The sequence below is a fragment of the Ambystoma mexicanum genome, chromosome 3p (assembly GCF_040938575.1).
Source record: "Ambystoma mexicanum isolate Mex_15411 chromosome 3p, UKY_AmexF1_1, whole genome shotgun sequence".
NCBI classification, from domain to species: Eukaryota; Metazoa; Chordata; class Amphibia; order Caudata; family Ambystomatidae; genus Ambystoma; species Ambystoma mexicanum.
In genome coordinates, this window is record NC_090925.1 from 926,834,945 (window position 1) to 926,851,716 (window position 16,772).

The following is a 16,772-nucleotide window of genomic DNA, read 5'->3' on the forward strand; positions in this document are numbered from 1 at the left end:
AAAAACTGTGTGGTACAGGCTTATACCAAAGGTTGGTTTGGCTAACACTTGTAGTCCTAATTGTGTGTAGTGGTCCTAGATGGTACTGCCTGCAATTCTGCCTAACAACCTTAAAGTTCTGGCTGGTAGCAGTGGACGTGTTCTACCAACGTTCGTGAAATTTGCCACCACAGGCTGTATTCACAGCCCTTGTTATGCACAGAAGTGTCACCTATGTTCTATCATGGTGGCTTTCTTTTCTCGCCCTTTCTTGTGTGGTTGGCCTTGGTTAGCCCTTCTACCATTGGGGGGCTGTGGGGGCAGGGCGTGGACGGGAGGTCTAAATGCAAGTTTTGCCTTTGGCGGGAATCCTTTGTGTGCCTGCCTAGGCTCCAGTGTGTGTGAGGCCAGGAAGCAGGGGAGGAGTTGGACACTCCCCTGTGCTTTATCTGTTGTGCCTGAATGGAAACAGTTCATAAGGGTGGTAAGGGAGGGGAATAGGGGGGGGGGGGGGAGGAGGGCTGGACAGCCACCCACCCCTTTCTGTATACTGCAATGAGAGTTTGCAGAGGAATGAATGGGAAAATCTGAATGAAAGGTGAGCTTCCTGAGGCAGAAGGCAAGTCGACCACTGAAACAGAAGATCCGAAGCAGAAGAATACTAGAGATGCTGGCAGACTCTTCCAGTAACCGTGAAGAGACCACTGCTGTCCTGACCCATTAACAGTTAAGCTCTGAAGAGGACTCCTTCCCTTTGGCTGGTGGGACCAAATAGCCATAAGAAGAACTGCAGAATGAGTCAGCCCCTGATGTGCTGTGACCTTCCAGGGCTGCAAACCGCAAATACCAGGGTACATCTAAACCAATTACAGTGCATCGTCTTCCAGTGCACAAATCCTCCAAGAACTTTGGTGCGCTCTAGTTGGACCTCCAGAGGCAAGATTCCCCACCCTCCTCAAAGTCCCCTAACTAGAGTGCAGGAATGCAGAATCAAGGAAGATCGACCAGGTGGTAACCGTTCACTGTGGAACTTGTAAATAGGCACCAAAACCACAGACTGACATAGGAGATCGAAGAATTCCTTGCTGAGGGTCCTTTCCCAGCTACTGCTGCAGCAACATCCCTTCCAGACTCCTTCCTTGCATCACTAGGCCGAGGAAACAAGAGACCGGGTCCATTGCAGCTGCACCAGAAAGAAAACCAGCTGCGTTTTTTTCAATATACACAAGGTACTGTGGGGCTCAAGATAGTACTTACCTCAAGCTGAATAGTCTCTCCAGTGTGACTAGAGTGCAATACCAGGTGTTTGGGTGGTCACCCATACCAATTGCCCAGTCCTAACAGCTTGTGCACCCATAGGGAGTCCTTTCCAAAGGCCCTACTAACTTTTGTATTCCACTAAAGCATTCCAATTACAGTAACTAAAGTGAAACTGTGTCTTTTCTGCTGCTGCTTAAGACTTTGCACCCCTCCACTTCTGACTTCAATGAACTCTTAGCTAGTGATTGGCCTGCTAAAGCATTAGGTTATTTGAAAGGTGTTACTAAAAAAGTAACTTGCTGTTGCTAGTGCTGAATAACCCTTTTTCCTTCCAACAGACCTTTGTCCAAGTGACTTTACAAATGAAACTTGTCATTTTACTGTGCTCATTGCCGGCACAAGTCACTACTATTCAAGAAGTCACCTGAAAAAAAGTGTTGCTTACGTTTTCCATTTGTGTTGGCTAGTATAAAATATTATTTACTTGCCTTGTGTATATAAAATGTACTATAACACCTAGTGTGCATGTTTCTTTGGGCCTATGTATTTACTGGGTCCAGTTTACTTACCTAAAACTCACATCCTCCTCCTAAAATAAGCCTGGCTGCTCTGCCATTCTTCCAAACCTTTGGGTAGTACAGACCTATACTAAGGGTTGGGGCCTGTATACCAAGGAAGTTTTATGCTTGAAACATCTGCTCAGGAGAAAAAAGAAAAAAGAAAAAAAACTACACCCAGAAACTATGAGTTCTCGCTTCGCAAATTCCAATTTTGAGACTGGTGAGCCAGTTTTATAAGTCTACAGAATCAGAACAATGCTATCAAGAGTATATAAGAGTCTTTGGAAGAAAATTGCTCAGATTTATTTATACATATGATCAGATTCTGCAGTTATCAGGTTATAAATACACCTTTTTTTAATACATGACGGTTACAACTGTTTTATGTTGAGTTTTTAAAAAAGTTTAACGGTTCAGGTTCCTCATTGGAATACATGGCATCAGCTTAAAACAATGTGCAAACCAAGCAATTGTATTACAAAAAAACCCACAGCTCTGCAAGGTACGGAAAACCCAGAAACACCAAATGCAAATGGTCTGGACGATGAAGTCACGCAAAAGAGAAAAGTTATAACAAACTAGTGCACACATGCATATGTGAATAAAAAAGGATGCAACATATACACTAGTCAGTAATGATCTTCAGGTTGAAACAAGTAAATCATTAATATGTCCAACAACTCAACAGTACTGCCCAAGGAAATGCAATCTCAATTCCAGCAGAGCCATATGTGGTCGCTTATGACCCTCAGGATGTGTGGACTCAAGTTTGACCAGATGCCTAGAGTAGCCTCAGATTATAGTGGGGCCAACCAGTATGTATAAAAAAAAAATAAACGTGAGAATCAAAACTGTAGAACAAAACATAGAAAAGCATTCGCAAAACAGACTCCAAAAAAGTACACTAAACAGTCAATTTCTCGAAGTTGGCAAGGACAATGATGCAGATAGCCGAATGTACAGCCCAATACTTGCAGGACAATAGGCACCCTAATAAACCTTAGTTGCCACAAATGTTTTCAATTTGTCCTCCATCAAGACTTGATGGAAAAGTACATAAAGCGATGTTTCAACATGTATACAAAGTTCACAAAAACAGTGAGTCAATGCTTTTGGTCAGAGACGCAATCGAATCAACATGCTAACAGATTAATCCTTAGATTAAACGCTCGGAAGAAAATAACTGAAATACCAGAAGGGTTTCCCCAGCCCAAAGAGTGGCTTTTTTGCTGTAAATTTCCTTGCCAGGGTACCAGTCATGTAGCAAAAGAAGGAGTAACCTGAATCCACTTCAGCAGCAGCCTATCTTGAATCAAAATGATCACCTTGATAGTTATCCACTCCACAATTCAAAGCAGCAAACCGCTTCATCCCTTCGGTACTCTGACATTCTGAAAAGTAGTAAATGCTTAAAATGCACCTGCTTTGAACAGAAAACCAACTATAGCTAGAATCCAAGAGAACTAGACAACTACATGTTATTCAAACAAACACTGCCTCCAACTAGGAACTTTCTACATTGGCCCACGGTTAACCTTTTTGAGTGGTTCCCATCCAGTTAGATAAGATTCCTGAACCACAGAAATCTACAAAGTATCCCCCACCTTCCTATTTGCCATCTTCAAGAGATACGGTCACCATATAGGTTTATGACTAAATAATGTGTTTACCACTCCAATGCAATCGCACACATTGCTATTCCCACCTACCTGGAATTTTACCAAGGGACATGCATAGAAACATTTCTCCATTGGTTTAACTATACTGTGGTACATTTGATGGATCTGAAGTAAGGCAAACTCACGGGGCAAGCCTGATCTACTCCACAAGTATTCCAGCCAAGGCAATGTGCTTGTAGTAATTATTTTAAGAAAGCAGCCATATACATCTTCAGCTTACACAATACGCAGATCTTTATGCTACTCCAATAAGCTACATTCCAACTACACTGCCAATAATTAGATTACAGAATCAGAGACGTACTTGCCCTTCTTAGTGAATTCAATTGGCTAGATATAAATAAAAGATACCACACTTTTACCTGCATCATAGGCCCAATCTTTTACTTGTGTCATTAAGCAGAGAGCATAAGCACATTGTTGACAGAAGTGTATTCCTCACAGCGCACACAACCCAGGCCTTAGCTACTCATCTGCACACACAAAACAAAAATAGGGATAACTGGGCATTACCAGCCTGTACTTCTGTTCTGTAGTAGTAAACAGCTGAGAAGTGGATGCCAATAGAATAGCCTGCACAGATGCTATTGTATGAAGCACCAAACAATATATTTAGGGAGTGATTGGATGAGCCTCAAGAAATGATTCAAGATTTCATAATCTGCGAAGAATGGTGCGAGGATAACATCTTATGCATACTACTTGCCAGTCTGGATGTCTTCTGCAGATCCATAGCTTTCAGAATATTTTCCAGCATCAACATTGTTAAGCCCATAAATTATTAGATTCAGAAACAAGAAAGTGAAAATGAAAGATGCAATGCTAGATAACAGTTGAGAAGATGGCAGCGAGAGTCTGAAGAAAGATGAAGACTCCCTCCCAAAAGGACATTTAAAAGAACGTGCTAGAGGATGTGTCACATTGAACTCCGAGTAACTGTGGGAAAGCCAGGGCAAAAGGCTGGATCTGCAGTGATACAGAAGGCAACTCCATTCTGAACTTTAATTTGTACTCATAAATCAGTGACGATCTGAAAAAGGGCAATGTAAATTGAATTTAACAGACTTGCCCCATGTCCCACACATACTTGCAACAACCACTTCAGAATACACAGATCCCTCCTGTGAAGACAATTTGATTCATGAGCCTCTTAGAGGAGTCCATGGAAAAGACTTTTGTTCACTTTAACCAGGTTATTTTTGTGCGGATTACAATAATAGAAACTATAATTTTTAAATTCAGAAGTTCATTTGCCAGTGACGATTTCCATTTAGTTGAACTAGTAGTCCTCCGTACTGCCGATTTTGCCAACTTTCAAATTAAACTGTGAGATGGGGCATCCTATGTTAAGCTGAAAAATAAAGTAAACAACATTTTAGATTGCAGTTGCCTTATTTTTAAATAGTCTTCATAGAAATAATCACTTCTGCACAAGACAAATAAACGCATGCCTCCTGGAATCAAATATTTTCTGTTTGAAAGGACACCTGGCTCTTCCAACACTTGTCCTTACACTGGAAAACTAAGATGGTGAAACTGTCGCTACTTTGTTTTTAGTCTACATCAAACGAATGAAAAGGATGATACGATAAATGGCAGTTTAATACTTTGTATTCAGCACTGTTTCTTCCTCACAACTGTGCATGTGCATCATTAATCTGTACGACAAAAAAAGTTGAATGTTTTAAAAGAAAGGAGATCATAATTCAACACAACTTTCCTGTAACGATGGTTCTAAAATTACAGCATCCATGCCAGATATAAGCTGCTGTATATTCCTTTCCACCAGGGCATACTGTGAGAAACACAAGGGTGTTCTCAGTGGTAAACCACACTGATCCTTTATTCAGGTGGCCAGGGGAGGATCCCGAACCCTATGGGCGGACAAACGAGGGAGGATCACCTGGGCAAGGGGCCCGCGAAAGGAACGCCATTGGGCGTGACGTAGTATCCCCTTTCCTGCGATACACCTCTACCCGACAAACCCTCCGTCTTTATGGGATATTGCCACCACAGTCCCATCCTTCCCTTTAAGAAAAGGAAAGAGAAAACACCTTTATCCACTACAACTCATCGGTTTCCCCCCCTCTTTCTGACAATCTTCCCTCCTCTTTAGTGCAACACTACAAATCCTCTAATCCCAGTTTTCTTCTTGACAAAATTATTCAGCCAACTTTCTTCCAAAATCTACAACTCGCAACATTTACCAGAATCCCCTCACCTGGTCTTTCAAATACGGCAAAGAAGGGTAAGCAACAAGGAGGAATGAGAATTACCCATAGGAATCCCTGAACCATTGACTATGTTCGACCACCATGTTGTCCCACTAACGAGGACAGGCAAGGTCAGGCATTCCCTTACCACTGGGCACACCTGAAACAAATCACCACTCCCAGGAAGTATAAAAGGCAGGGCAGGAAAGCACACTGAGCGAGTAGGGGGATGGTGGAAGGTGCACAAAGCCAGGGGAAGACCGGAAGAGCTGCAGAGACGCTGGGAGACCTGGAGGAGAAAACTGCCCTTACACTGCCCGTGAGTCCAGGAAAGACTGCACTGTGGAGAGCGAGCTGTACTTCCAGAAGGCAAGACCAGGGGTAGCTGGGGTTGCCTTGCAGTACCCAAGACTCCTCCCCTGTGCCAGTCAGTCAAACCCAGGTCTCTGAGGGTCAGCGAAAGAGACCCTGACCCTACCACAATATCCGCTTTTAGCTCCCGCAGATCCCAGTGCCAAATGCTGTTTTGGGGAGCTAAGAAGTCGGCGCAAAATCGTGTATTCTGTGACTGGGAGTCCCAAAACCCTTTTTGAAGATTGTGAACTTTGTGAGAGGGGTCCGAACCCAGGAGAGGAGACCCTTGAGAACTTTGTGAGAGAAACTGGCATCAGAGAGAGTGGTCCGGCGTCACGTGGGCACTCATTCGAAGGTCCCCGGCAGGTGCCCCCAATCTCAAACCAGGAGAAACCAGTACAAGGAGGCCATAGGGAAGGCTAACGTGAGATGTCAAGGTGGTCATACAAGTGTCAAGCCAACCCCCTGGTAAAATCGAAAGTCCTGGCATGTTGTAGAAGTTTTGAAACGTTGTGGAGGGAGACATGAACCCGACTGAGTAATGCCTGCACATACATTGTGGTGAATGGAACTGTGTGAAGCCTGACTGGGGGTTTAAGAAAGCATGAGAAGGGCTGAGACACAGACTTTGGTAAAGGGAAGAACCCAAGGGGTCTAGAATGACTGCTGAAATATGAACTGTAGCAAATGTGAACCCGACGGAGGGATGCCAAGAGAAAACTAGGGGAAGGGAACCCCCGCTTTCTGATGTGATTTTCAAATTGTGAACTGTGGAAAGTGTGAACCCGACTGAGGGAATTGTGGAACTGCCGTTTGCGCCCAGCTGAGGGCAACACCGTGCAAACTATGATTTTGTGAAGCCCGCACTTGCCACAGGTTAACAGAGTGACCCAGCGAGAGGAGATCGCCCTTAGGAAGTCTGTTTAAATTGGCAAGTGCTTTGGGAGGCTGACTCTAAAATAAGGATTGGAGCCCGGCTGAGGCGGATCCTAGGGTAAAGAGTAAATCGCCTGATGTGAAAATTTATAGAAGGAACTTTCATTTTGTTGTTTATTGGCATATCAGGCCCTCTGAAGCAAAAGACGTTGCATGAGAAGAGACTTGGGCACAGAAGGCCCCAACAGAGAAAAGGAACTGTACGCTTGTGCCAGAGAAGGCCAAGAGTGTGCTGTGCTCACATGTTCCCCCCCCCCTGTCCTGTTCTAAAAACGTGGGGAAGGGAGACCCCAGCCCTAACATCCTGACTTATCCTTTTGTCAACACTTCTTTCTTTTCTTGTGAACATTATATCACACTCTTTTGTAGCATAGCGGTAAGGATTGCCAATAGTTTTTCTAATTATAGGCCCTTTTATTTCATTAGACTCCACTAGGACAGTATTTGATGGTTGTAGCTTGCTCCCATCTTAGGTTTAGGTTCAGATTAGGCGTTTATCTCACCCACTTTTCTGTTTAATAAACACTGCTAGGGAGAATTCTCAGAAATGTGCTAATCCCTCCCTCCCCCCCTCCCACCCTCCCCATTCTACCTTAGAGACCCCCAAGCTCTTTTGCTGGACTTTAGGACCTTTTTCCCCCACTCTCTCGTGTATTGTTCTTTGCTTTGAACTCAGTTTCTTTTGGTTATGGAACCTGGCAGACTCCATAGGGATCATCTTTACATTGTGCCACACAGCACCTTCAGTGCAGTGGCACAGGCAAGTCTTCTAGATTTCCCATTCGCCTCGACTAGAGAGGCCCTGCAAAGGACGACTTCTCCTCTTAGGTTGGTGGAACCAATCGACCCCAAGACTAACTCATCTGGGAATCCTCTCGTTGCTGGCTGTACTTCCATTTGCTGCTGCAGGAACAGAGTGCCATGGAGTGGAACACCAGACTAGAGTGCATCGTTTTTAAGTCAGCCCCCGAGCTCCAGGAAGATCCTCCAGACTCCCTCGAAGCAGGACTAACCAAGCCTGAGCCACCTCAACAGAGTGCTGGATCCCAGAATCAAGGAAAGTCCCCAAGTGGCAGAGAAATGTAGTGGTGCGATTAGCGAGAAGCTGAAACCGCGTGGCACCGCTGATCTGAACTTCGCCCATTTCTGCCGCCGACCTTCAGATAGTAGTGCAGGAGTCCCCAGACGTCCTCCCTCTTGTTCCCAAGACTGAGGCTCATAAAAAACAGGATCTACCAAACTACAACAGGAACAGAAGCTAGCTGCAACCAATTTCTTCAGACCTAATGTACTGTAAACTAATGGGTACTTGCCTCTTGTTGTGTAGCTAGCTATCTCTCAGTTGATACTTGTATTGGCTGCTTTTTGCAGAGTGAATTGTAGCTTTGCTCATCACAAGCTGGCTTGTGGCCCAACAGTGATTTATTGGTCTACAAAACTCTAACATTGTGCAACACTTTTTAACTTACCTTCAAGAACTGCCTCAGTTCCCCTAGACTTTGCTCAATTGACATTGGCTGTCCTGGCTCCCTGAGAGACTCTTCTAAACCTCTGACTTTGTGCTTTATCTGTCCCTCCAAAATGTCATACATTATTTACTTGTACAGCTGGGAAAGGGATAATTTACATTGGATTGGGGGGGGTTTAAACGTACTTGCCTGTTTGAGAAACTTGTTAACCATTGTTTCTTCCCTTAACCGTTTGACACCAAACTCAGTATTGCCTTAAATGTACCAGTGATATATCAATGTCCACAGTGTCTCAACTATTGAAGTCACCCAAGGGTGTAGGAAGTGTGTGTGCCATCCCAAATGGGTATCTACTGATTTACTGAGTGTGTGTATTTCTGAAGTACATTTAAGTGTAACATATCTGCTCCCTTCTAAAGGCGGCGCATTCAAACTGAATTAAATAATTGTTTAAGCAAAAAACCTTGAGCATAAGTTATTTGGATACTTGTCACTGTGAAACTATGTTGCAACCCTACAGCTCACATTGACCCCTCTTGAGATAAGCCTGGCTGCTCAGTCACTCCAACTTTTGTAATACATGCTTATACCAAAGGTTGGGTTAACTATTGCCAAGAGGACAGGGCTGGTGCAGTCTCCCACAGGCTACTGCATACAGGCTTACCTAACAAAGACCCTTGAACTGTGATCACGTGTCGGTCTTACTTTTGAAACCATGCCTTCCTTTCAATACCAACTGAGAAATCAAACAAACTATTCTTATTAATAAAACATTTATTCTTTAGCAAATGCATAATTTGTGGGCCAGCACTTAGAGAGCAGACAAATGCATGAATATGTCAAGCACAGCAGGGATTCCACAGGGAGGACGGACTGGCTGCAATCCAATAGATCCTTGACACACTGGCTTCTGGTCACCTAAAGATACAGATGTGGGACCACAGAGCCTACTGCCACACCCACACAAGAGACATGTTGATGTATGAGGACTAGATTCTCTCAGCCCAGGAGATAATTCCAAGGCATGAAGCAGTTCAGATTGCATTTGTCTCCAAGTGCAAGATCCCTTTACCGGGACGAAAGAAACTCACTAATGCTGTAAACGTGCCATAAAAATGGAATGCACTTTGGGTAAACTGTTTGCAGAATTTCAAAGGAAAATCTTGGATCTTCTAGGGCCCTTCTCAACACTAGCGACTACTGTGAAACATGGTTATGATTTATCTTAAATGGTACTATTTTTAAACTTGCTTTGCTGAGGAATTTACACATTACACCTTTTTGGTTACTAAAACACCAATCAATGACTGCAGTGTTTACAATCGTATGTATAATGCTCTTAAAATGTTGGTACACTGGGAACGGAGCATTGCACAGACATTAACTGGAGACTCATCTAAAATTAGGCCTGAGGAAAGGAAGCATTATGAGAAGATGTCTAGTGAAACCCAATGGACGTATGTCAAAACCATTCCATCAGTATCTAGTTTTCAATGGTACAAACATTTCAATGTTGGGGAGAGTGCTGTCAAATTTGAAAAGGAGGACCAAGCCCATTGTGCATTATGTACGTGGGGATTGAGGCATAAAACCACATGTTTAAATCTGAACAATAATTCTGTTCCCAAACGTTTATGCAAATCACCCTGGAAACAACAAGTGCTATTTTGGCCCATTTCCTGTTTTAATAGGGATGTTTGGAAAGACTACAATAGGAGTGTACTGGGCATTCCATCTCCGAATAATAACTTGTCCGAAGAACATTATATGCTGTATCTAGGTTTCAATAAGGTGCTTTGCTCACCAAAACAAGTAACACTTTTGACAAAATTATATATACACAGGAAGCGATTAGAAAGGAATATAGAAAAATAAAAAAGTCAGTTTGCAATGTTATTTCAATTAAATAGTTTTTTATAGAACTGCGGGGGCACTTGAAAAATGGTATGTGTATATTTTCACTGGTGTTGTATTAACTTATGTCGGCAGATATCCTTATTTCTATTCTTTGATGTCACTTATATGTTGTGCAGTTTGTATCTGAAATATGAACAAAAAATAAAATTAAAAAAAACACAAACACAGCCAGGTAGGAACTTTGGAAACCATCAGTTTGCTGACCAGCATAAACCTCCAAAAATGTTTAGACACTTAAGAGATGTGCTAACAGCCTATATGTAGCAGGATTGGAAGCAATTCTTTAGATCGGGTGCCAAACTAACATTGCGTCATATCTGGTGCACAAGAGCAATCATGGTTTGACAGGAGTTACTAAAATGTACAAAAGGGGATTTGGAAGTCCACAAATCTGATCAGCAAGGGTATCTACTGGATCAGATCCAAGCAGGGTTCAGAAACCAGTGGGGATGCCTTTCAAGACATAAGTGCCTTAACTGCCCTTCTAACTCTGCAGTGGACATCGAATTGAGGGGGCTCCACCCAGAGGTCGAGGTACAAAAGGCTGCTTAATATCGAACTACCTTCCTTTTCCTCAGGCCAAAACATCCACCATTTCAGTCACCAGTTCACAAGCATCAGTTTAACTAGGGGCTATAAGAAAGTATGAATACATCAGGGAGCGCTGAATGGTAATTATTTTACCTTGTCCCTAGGTGATTGGGAATCCCCCTCTCCCCCCACATAGTCTGACTCTTTTAATGGAAAACGTTTATATGTCTCTCCATATGTGTGATTGGAGTTATAGTTTTCTATACGTTTGGACTGACGAGTGCTATGGCTGCACACAGCATTTTAAATTCAGTGGCTTCCCTTTTAATTCTCTTATTTCTTGGGTGAACTACTGTTCCCAAGACGTAAAGTGGGATTTCCATCCCGCCCTTACATTTATCTTCGTGAGACAGCACACCACACCTTATGTAGCATGCTGGGAGGATACACTGTACTTACCTGGTACCATTTTTGTTACAAATGCCAGTTTACTTGAATGGCTGGTGGCAGTGTAACTACTTTTATAACTTTAGTCATTACTCACAGGCTGACAAATCAGCCTTGGTAATGCACACGAGGGGCATCATCCTGCTAGAATGGTGGGCTCCTCTTTTCACCATTTCTCATTTGCTATTTGTTTGAGGTCTTTTGCTATTCTGGGCAGAACGGGCAGAACGACCTAGGTGGAAATTTTGTCTTCGGCGGAAATCCTTTATATTTCACGCCTAGACTCCAGAGGGTCTGAGAAGGCAGGAAGCGAGGGAGCAGTCCAAAACCACGCAGTCCTTAGTCTTTCACCTTGCCTGAAAGAAACCAGTGTCCAATGGGGGCTTGGCTGCCCAGATTGGACAGCCAGACCGCTCCTTTCTGTAAACTGCAGGGAGAGTTTGCAACAGTTGTGCTGTAGCCCCTGATAAATACTCCGAACCTGGTAGCTGCTGACAAGTCGACCACTGGAGCCGAATTCAAAGAGGAAGATGAAGAAAAGAAGTCTGTAGCGATTTCCAGAGACCCAAGAGCCTGTGTAACGGGAGCCTGACGCAACCCTTTGTTCCAAGCGACATGGGGGTCCTGAAGGGGACAACTCCTACCCAGAGGCTGGTGAGACCCACTAGTCTCAAGATAATCTGCCAATACCCTGGGACCTCGAGTCAGTGTGCGTTGCAGGTTCTTCTGAAGTCCAAACATCGCTGAAACTCGATTGCAGAGCCACAATTCGAATCCCTCAAGTCCCCTCACCAGACTGCAGGATCAAGAGAGTGAAGAGAATCCAACTGGCAATATTCGTTCATCTGACTTCTGTAAAAAGGCACCAAATCCACAGAGCCGTGAGAATCTGTGAATGAAACCTTTGCTGGAAGCCTCCTCCGACGACTGCTGCAAGCTCCCATCCAGTGTCCAGTTCTTTCGTCTCCAGACCAAGAATCCAGGAACCGGGTCCAGTGCTGCAGCATCCTGAATGCATACACCCTGCAGCTCTTCTTTTCTCCAAATGTACTGGGTTGGCTTGGATAATACCTTAAGCCTTATGTGAATCCTGTGAGGCTGAGGGTTTGCCCATACCACTTGCCCAGGCGCAATTGCTTGAACGCATAGAGGGAGTCTTCTGTGAAACCCCTGAACACTTCAACTAATTATAAAGTGAATATTTACTTGATTAAGAAGATCTCCTATGGAACTCGGAGTTTGCTACAACTGAACCCAACCCTGACCTGCCTACAGCTGGCTCCTAAACCACTAGGGTCCCGCTTCTGCCTCTGAGAAAACTCAGGTTCTAGACTAGGGAAGGACTTTATAAGATAAGGATTCTGTCTTGAAAAGTATAACAAGTGTAAAAGTATTTAAGGAATTATTGTGGTAACTGTATCTCTGTAATAGGATAAGTTACAAAGTGTCCTTAAGTTTATATTTATCTTTGAGTAGCATTGTGCCCCTCTTATTTTATTTACTTTGAATGGTGGTTTCCCCCTTTCTGAAAAGTATTTGTATTTTGTTTATTTATATTGCGCAGCCTGCCCAAGGGCATCAGGGCGCATGTTTGGAAAGGTGGTTACAGGAAAGTGTTGTGTTAGAAGGCAGTTACAGATTATATACAAATACAATTTACAAGAGGGTGTCGGTCAGATACAGAAAGAACAAGGTAATCGAGAAGGCGCAGCAGGCAGCAAGAGTTACAGAAGGGTGTCGGGAACATCGTCTTGCTCATAGAGCCATTGTTTAGTTCTGTTTTTGAAGGATTGAGGGATGGGACATTCCTAAAATCATTTGGTAAGGAGTTCCAAAGCTTCACCACCAGGACTGGGAAGCTCGAGCCACTAGCGGTTGCAGCTTGTAGCTGGGAACGATGAGTGTGTTCGCTTGTGCAGATCTTATAGGTCTGGATGCTGTGTGTCGCGTGAAGCACGCTGACAGGTAGGCCGGAGCCACATTGTTCTGTGCTTTGTGGCTTAACACAAGTGTTTTAAGGGTGATACGGCGTGAGATGGGAAGCTAGTGTATGTTGCGTCTGACGGATGAGATATGGGCGCGCCTGGGTATGTTGAGAGTGGCCCTGATGGCGTTATTCTGGGTTACCTAGCGTTTGTCGATGTTTCTTTGCCTCGTTCCGAGGTAGAGGGCATTGCAGTAATACATTTTTGATAAGATGAGGGTTCTGGCGAGGATCAGGCATTTGTCCGTTAAGAAGGGACATCAAGCTGCGATTAATTTGCATGTATACGCAGATGCTGAGACTACTGAATTGGTTTGACTGTTTAGAGGGTGAAGTCTAGGTAGAATCGAGGGTTTTATTGACATTGGTGACCTTGATGATGTTGCCATCAATGATGAAGGCCTCATATTTCTTGTCAAGTTTAGAGAGTTTTGCCTGAGAACCTAGGATGAGTAACTCAGTTTTCTCATCGTTGAGGCAGAGCCCGTGGTGGGCCATCCACGCCTGGATGACGGCGTAGACTGCATTGAGTGCTTTGACATCCGTTACATAATCACCTGTGATAGGGATGAGTATCTGGGTGTCATCCGCATAATTTGTGTAGGTGACACCCAGATGGTCAAGAATATCAAAGAGTGGTTTAGTAAACAAGTTATATAGCGTAGGAGATGCACACGAACCCTGTGGGACTGCACATGGGACGTGAGATGGGTCAACGGCGGCAAGCGGTGAAAAGACCCTCATGGATCTGTTTACAAGGGAATGAGCTGATCCAGGAGGTAGCTGCGTCAGAAAAGTGGGCTGCAATTTTGAGGTGCTGGCACAGGATTTGGTGGTCAACCAGATCGAAAGCCGCAGAAAGATCCAGTAAAAGTAGGAGCGCCTGTTTGCCCTTGTCTTTCAGATCCTTGATTTGAGTTTTTAGATCCATCAGGGCTGTCTCTGTGCCATGTCTCTGACTGAGGATTGTCACTTGTAAAACTAAGCACCAGTGTACATCTGTATAGGACTCAAAATTGACAATCTCTAGGAAAACTGTTCCTGACCTATATGTACATGTACACCTTGTACTAACACTCACCATCTGCCTTACTTTATTCTTGTTGCAGAATTCCCCGAATGGGAAAATTAATTGTTTAACTTCCAACTACCATTTAAACAATATTGCTATACAGAGCCTGGGTAAAAAGTTCAATACCCTAATCTTGTTATTTTGCTTTGTGGTTACTATATGTCTTCTGCACACAGAATTGGCCTGAGACTCTTTGCTCAATTACTGCCTGAACTTTTTTAACCTGTTTTCTTTGCTTTTTTTATTGTATCAGGACATTGTACTTTGGTTTCTGTTGTCTTGATAATGAAAGCGGAGTGCAATAAAAAAAACTGCACCTCCCTAATAAATGGCATCTTGTAATATTATAGAGCATACCCACCCCCCAGGGGGGTCTTAGTTTTAGTTTACATCACTAAAATGAATCATAGGTGAACTTTTGAATACACCACCGATTCCAATAGAATCAAAACACATATGAATTATAATATAATATGTTTCAACTTTGTTAGGCGGCTACCCCCTTCTGTGACGCTGTGCCATGTCTCGGCTGGAAGCCAGATTGCCCGAGTCCTAATAAGTGTTAGTGTCGAGATAACCTTGAATTTGGAGATATGCAGCACGGTCCAAAATTTTAAGGAGGTAAGGCACCGTGGTGATAGGCGTATAGTTGGTGGGGTTGCTAGGGTCTAAGTTAGGTTTCTTGATTTGGGGGGGAGGGGGGGAATAACCCAAGCATCCTTGAGGTTGTTTGGTACTATGCCAGATTTAAAGGAGGAGTTGATAAAGGAGGTGATGAAAGGAGCTAGGTCAGTCGCTGCTTCCTTTACAACTGTTGCTGGGCAGGTGTCACCTTGACAATTGGATGGTTTTAACTTCAGGATGATATTTTCCACTTCCTTAGTGGTGAGAAGCTGAAGGGTTTGAAGGAATGTTTGTGGGTTGGTATGTTGTAGGATTGGGTATTACCTGCTGAGTCCAGGAGATCGTTTTTTTGGGTATTGATTTTAGCCTGTAGTGTGGTAATTTTGTTTAGTAGTGCTTTTTGTATGTTGGCACACCAATCGGAGTCGGGGGTACACGAGTCAAGGGGAGGCGGGGGGCGACAGGAGACTCTAGTTCCTTGAGGATTTTAAAGAGTTCCTTAGTATTAGATTGTGCTTGTATGATCCTGTTATAAACTTCTTTTTTGGCTGCAAGTATGGCTTCCTTGTACGATAGGGTGATGGATAAGAGGTTGATTTTATTTACTGGCGTAGGTGAGCTTCTCCAGAGAGACTCTGTTTTTCGTTTATCTTTACGGAGTTCACGTAGGTGTGGGGTAAACCAAGAATTAAGGTGGTTGAGCTGTTTTTCTTTGCGCTGTTTGATAGGGGCAATGGAGTCAAGGGCTTTTAGCATAGCTCGGTTGTAGGTGTCCACAAGGACGGTGGGGTCATCACAGGTGGAGGAAACCGAGTTTAGTAACGGGAGGATGAGTGGGAGTAGTTTCTCAATCGTGATTTCCTTCTTGTTCGAGTAAAGGTAGGTGGCGCGGTACAGGGTTTGTCTATGGATGGGCACAAGTTAATGGAGAATGTCATTTTATGATGGTCGGACCATGCGCATGGTGACACTGAGATTATGTTTAATGCACAGTTCATGTCAGAAACCCAATCCAATGTACGTCCCTTAATGTGGGTAGGTTCATTGACGTGTTGGGTGAGACCAAAGTCAGATAGGACACTGGCTAGATCACAGGCTTTGGTATCGTTGGTGTCTAGGTAACCTAAGTTAAGGTCCCCAAGTATAATGATTTGGGATTTAGGCTTAGTGCTGGATGCTAGGATGGATGAAATATCCTCTATGAATGTAGAGGTGGGGCCAGGTGGCCTGTAGATTAGGTGCAATGAAGTGGTATGATTAGGTGAGGTTGGGATTTTGAGAGTAGTTCGGCAGAAGGCAAGTGTTGGGTGTTGCAAGCTCTCAGATTAAGAGTACTCTTGAATATGAATGCTAATCCACCCCCCTTCGTTTGGTGGGTGTCCCCGTCACACCTAATGATGGAGTAGCTGTCGGGGATGGCGAGGGTCAAGGCAGGACCCGACGCCGCATGCAACCAGGTTTCTATGATAGCCAGAAAGTCAAGGTTTTCAGTCACAATGAAGTCTGCGATGTCTAGCGCGTGAGCAGGGACAGAGCGGGCGTTAATGAGCACACCTTTGAGTTTAGCTTGGTGGTTGAGGATGTTGGCTTTGGGGGGCGGGGGGGTTCTCAATCATTGGTGAAGCAGCTAGGGTACAGGTAGTGTTCTTAATACCGTTGGCTGAATTTTCCTTGCTGTCTGTTTTCAGGTGGTAGCCACAAGGGGCTGACCTATAAGCACAATAAGGACACCTGAGGGAGGGATAAA

General features: G+C 44.0%; 1 protein-coding gene across 3 annotated transcripts in view; it reads right to left on the reverse strand.

Annotated features, from left to right (window-relative positions):
* Positions 1 to 2,079: 2,079 nt before the first annotated feature.
* EIF6 (eukaryotic translation initiation factor 6) overlaps positions 2,080 to 16,772 on the reverse strand; it is a 191,471-nt gene continuing 176,778 nt past the window's right edge. For all 3 annotated transcript variants that reach the window (XM_069652215.1, XM_069652217.1, XM_069652216.1), the window contains exon 7: positions 2,080 to 4,829. In XM_069652215.1, the coding sequence (XP_069508316.1) occupies positions 4,820 to 4,829 (10 nt within the window). In that variant the 3' untranslated portion in view covers positions 2,080 to 4,819. The remainder of the gene's footprint in view (positions 4,830 to 16,772) is intronic.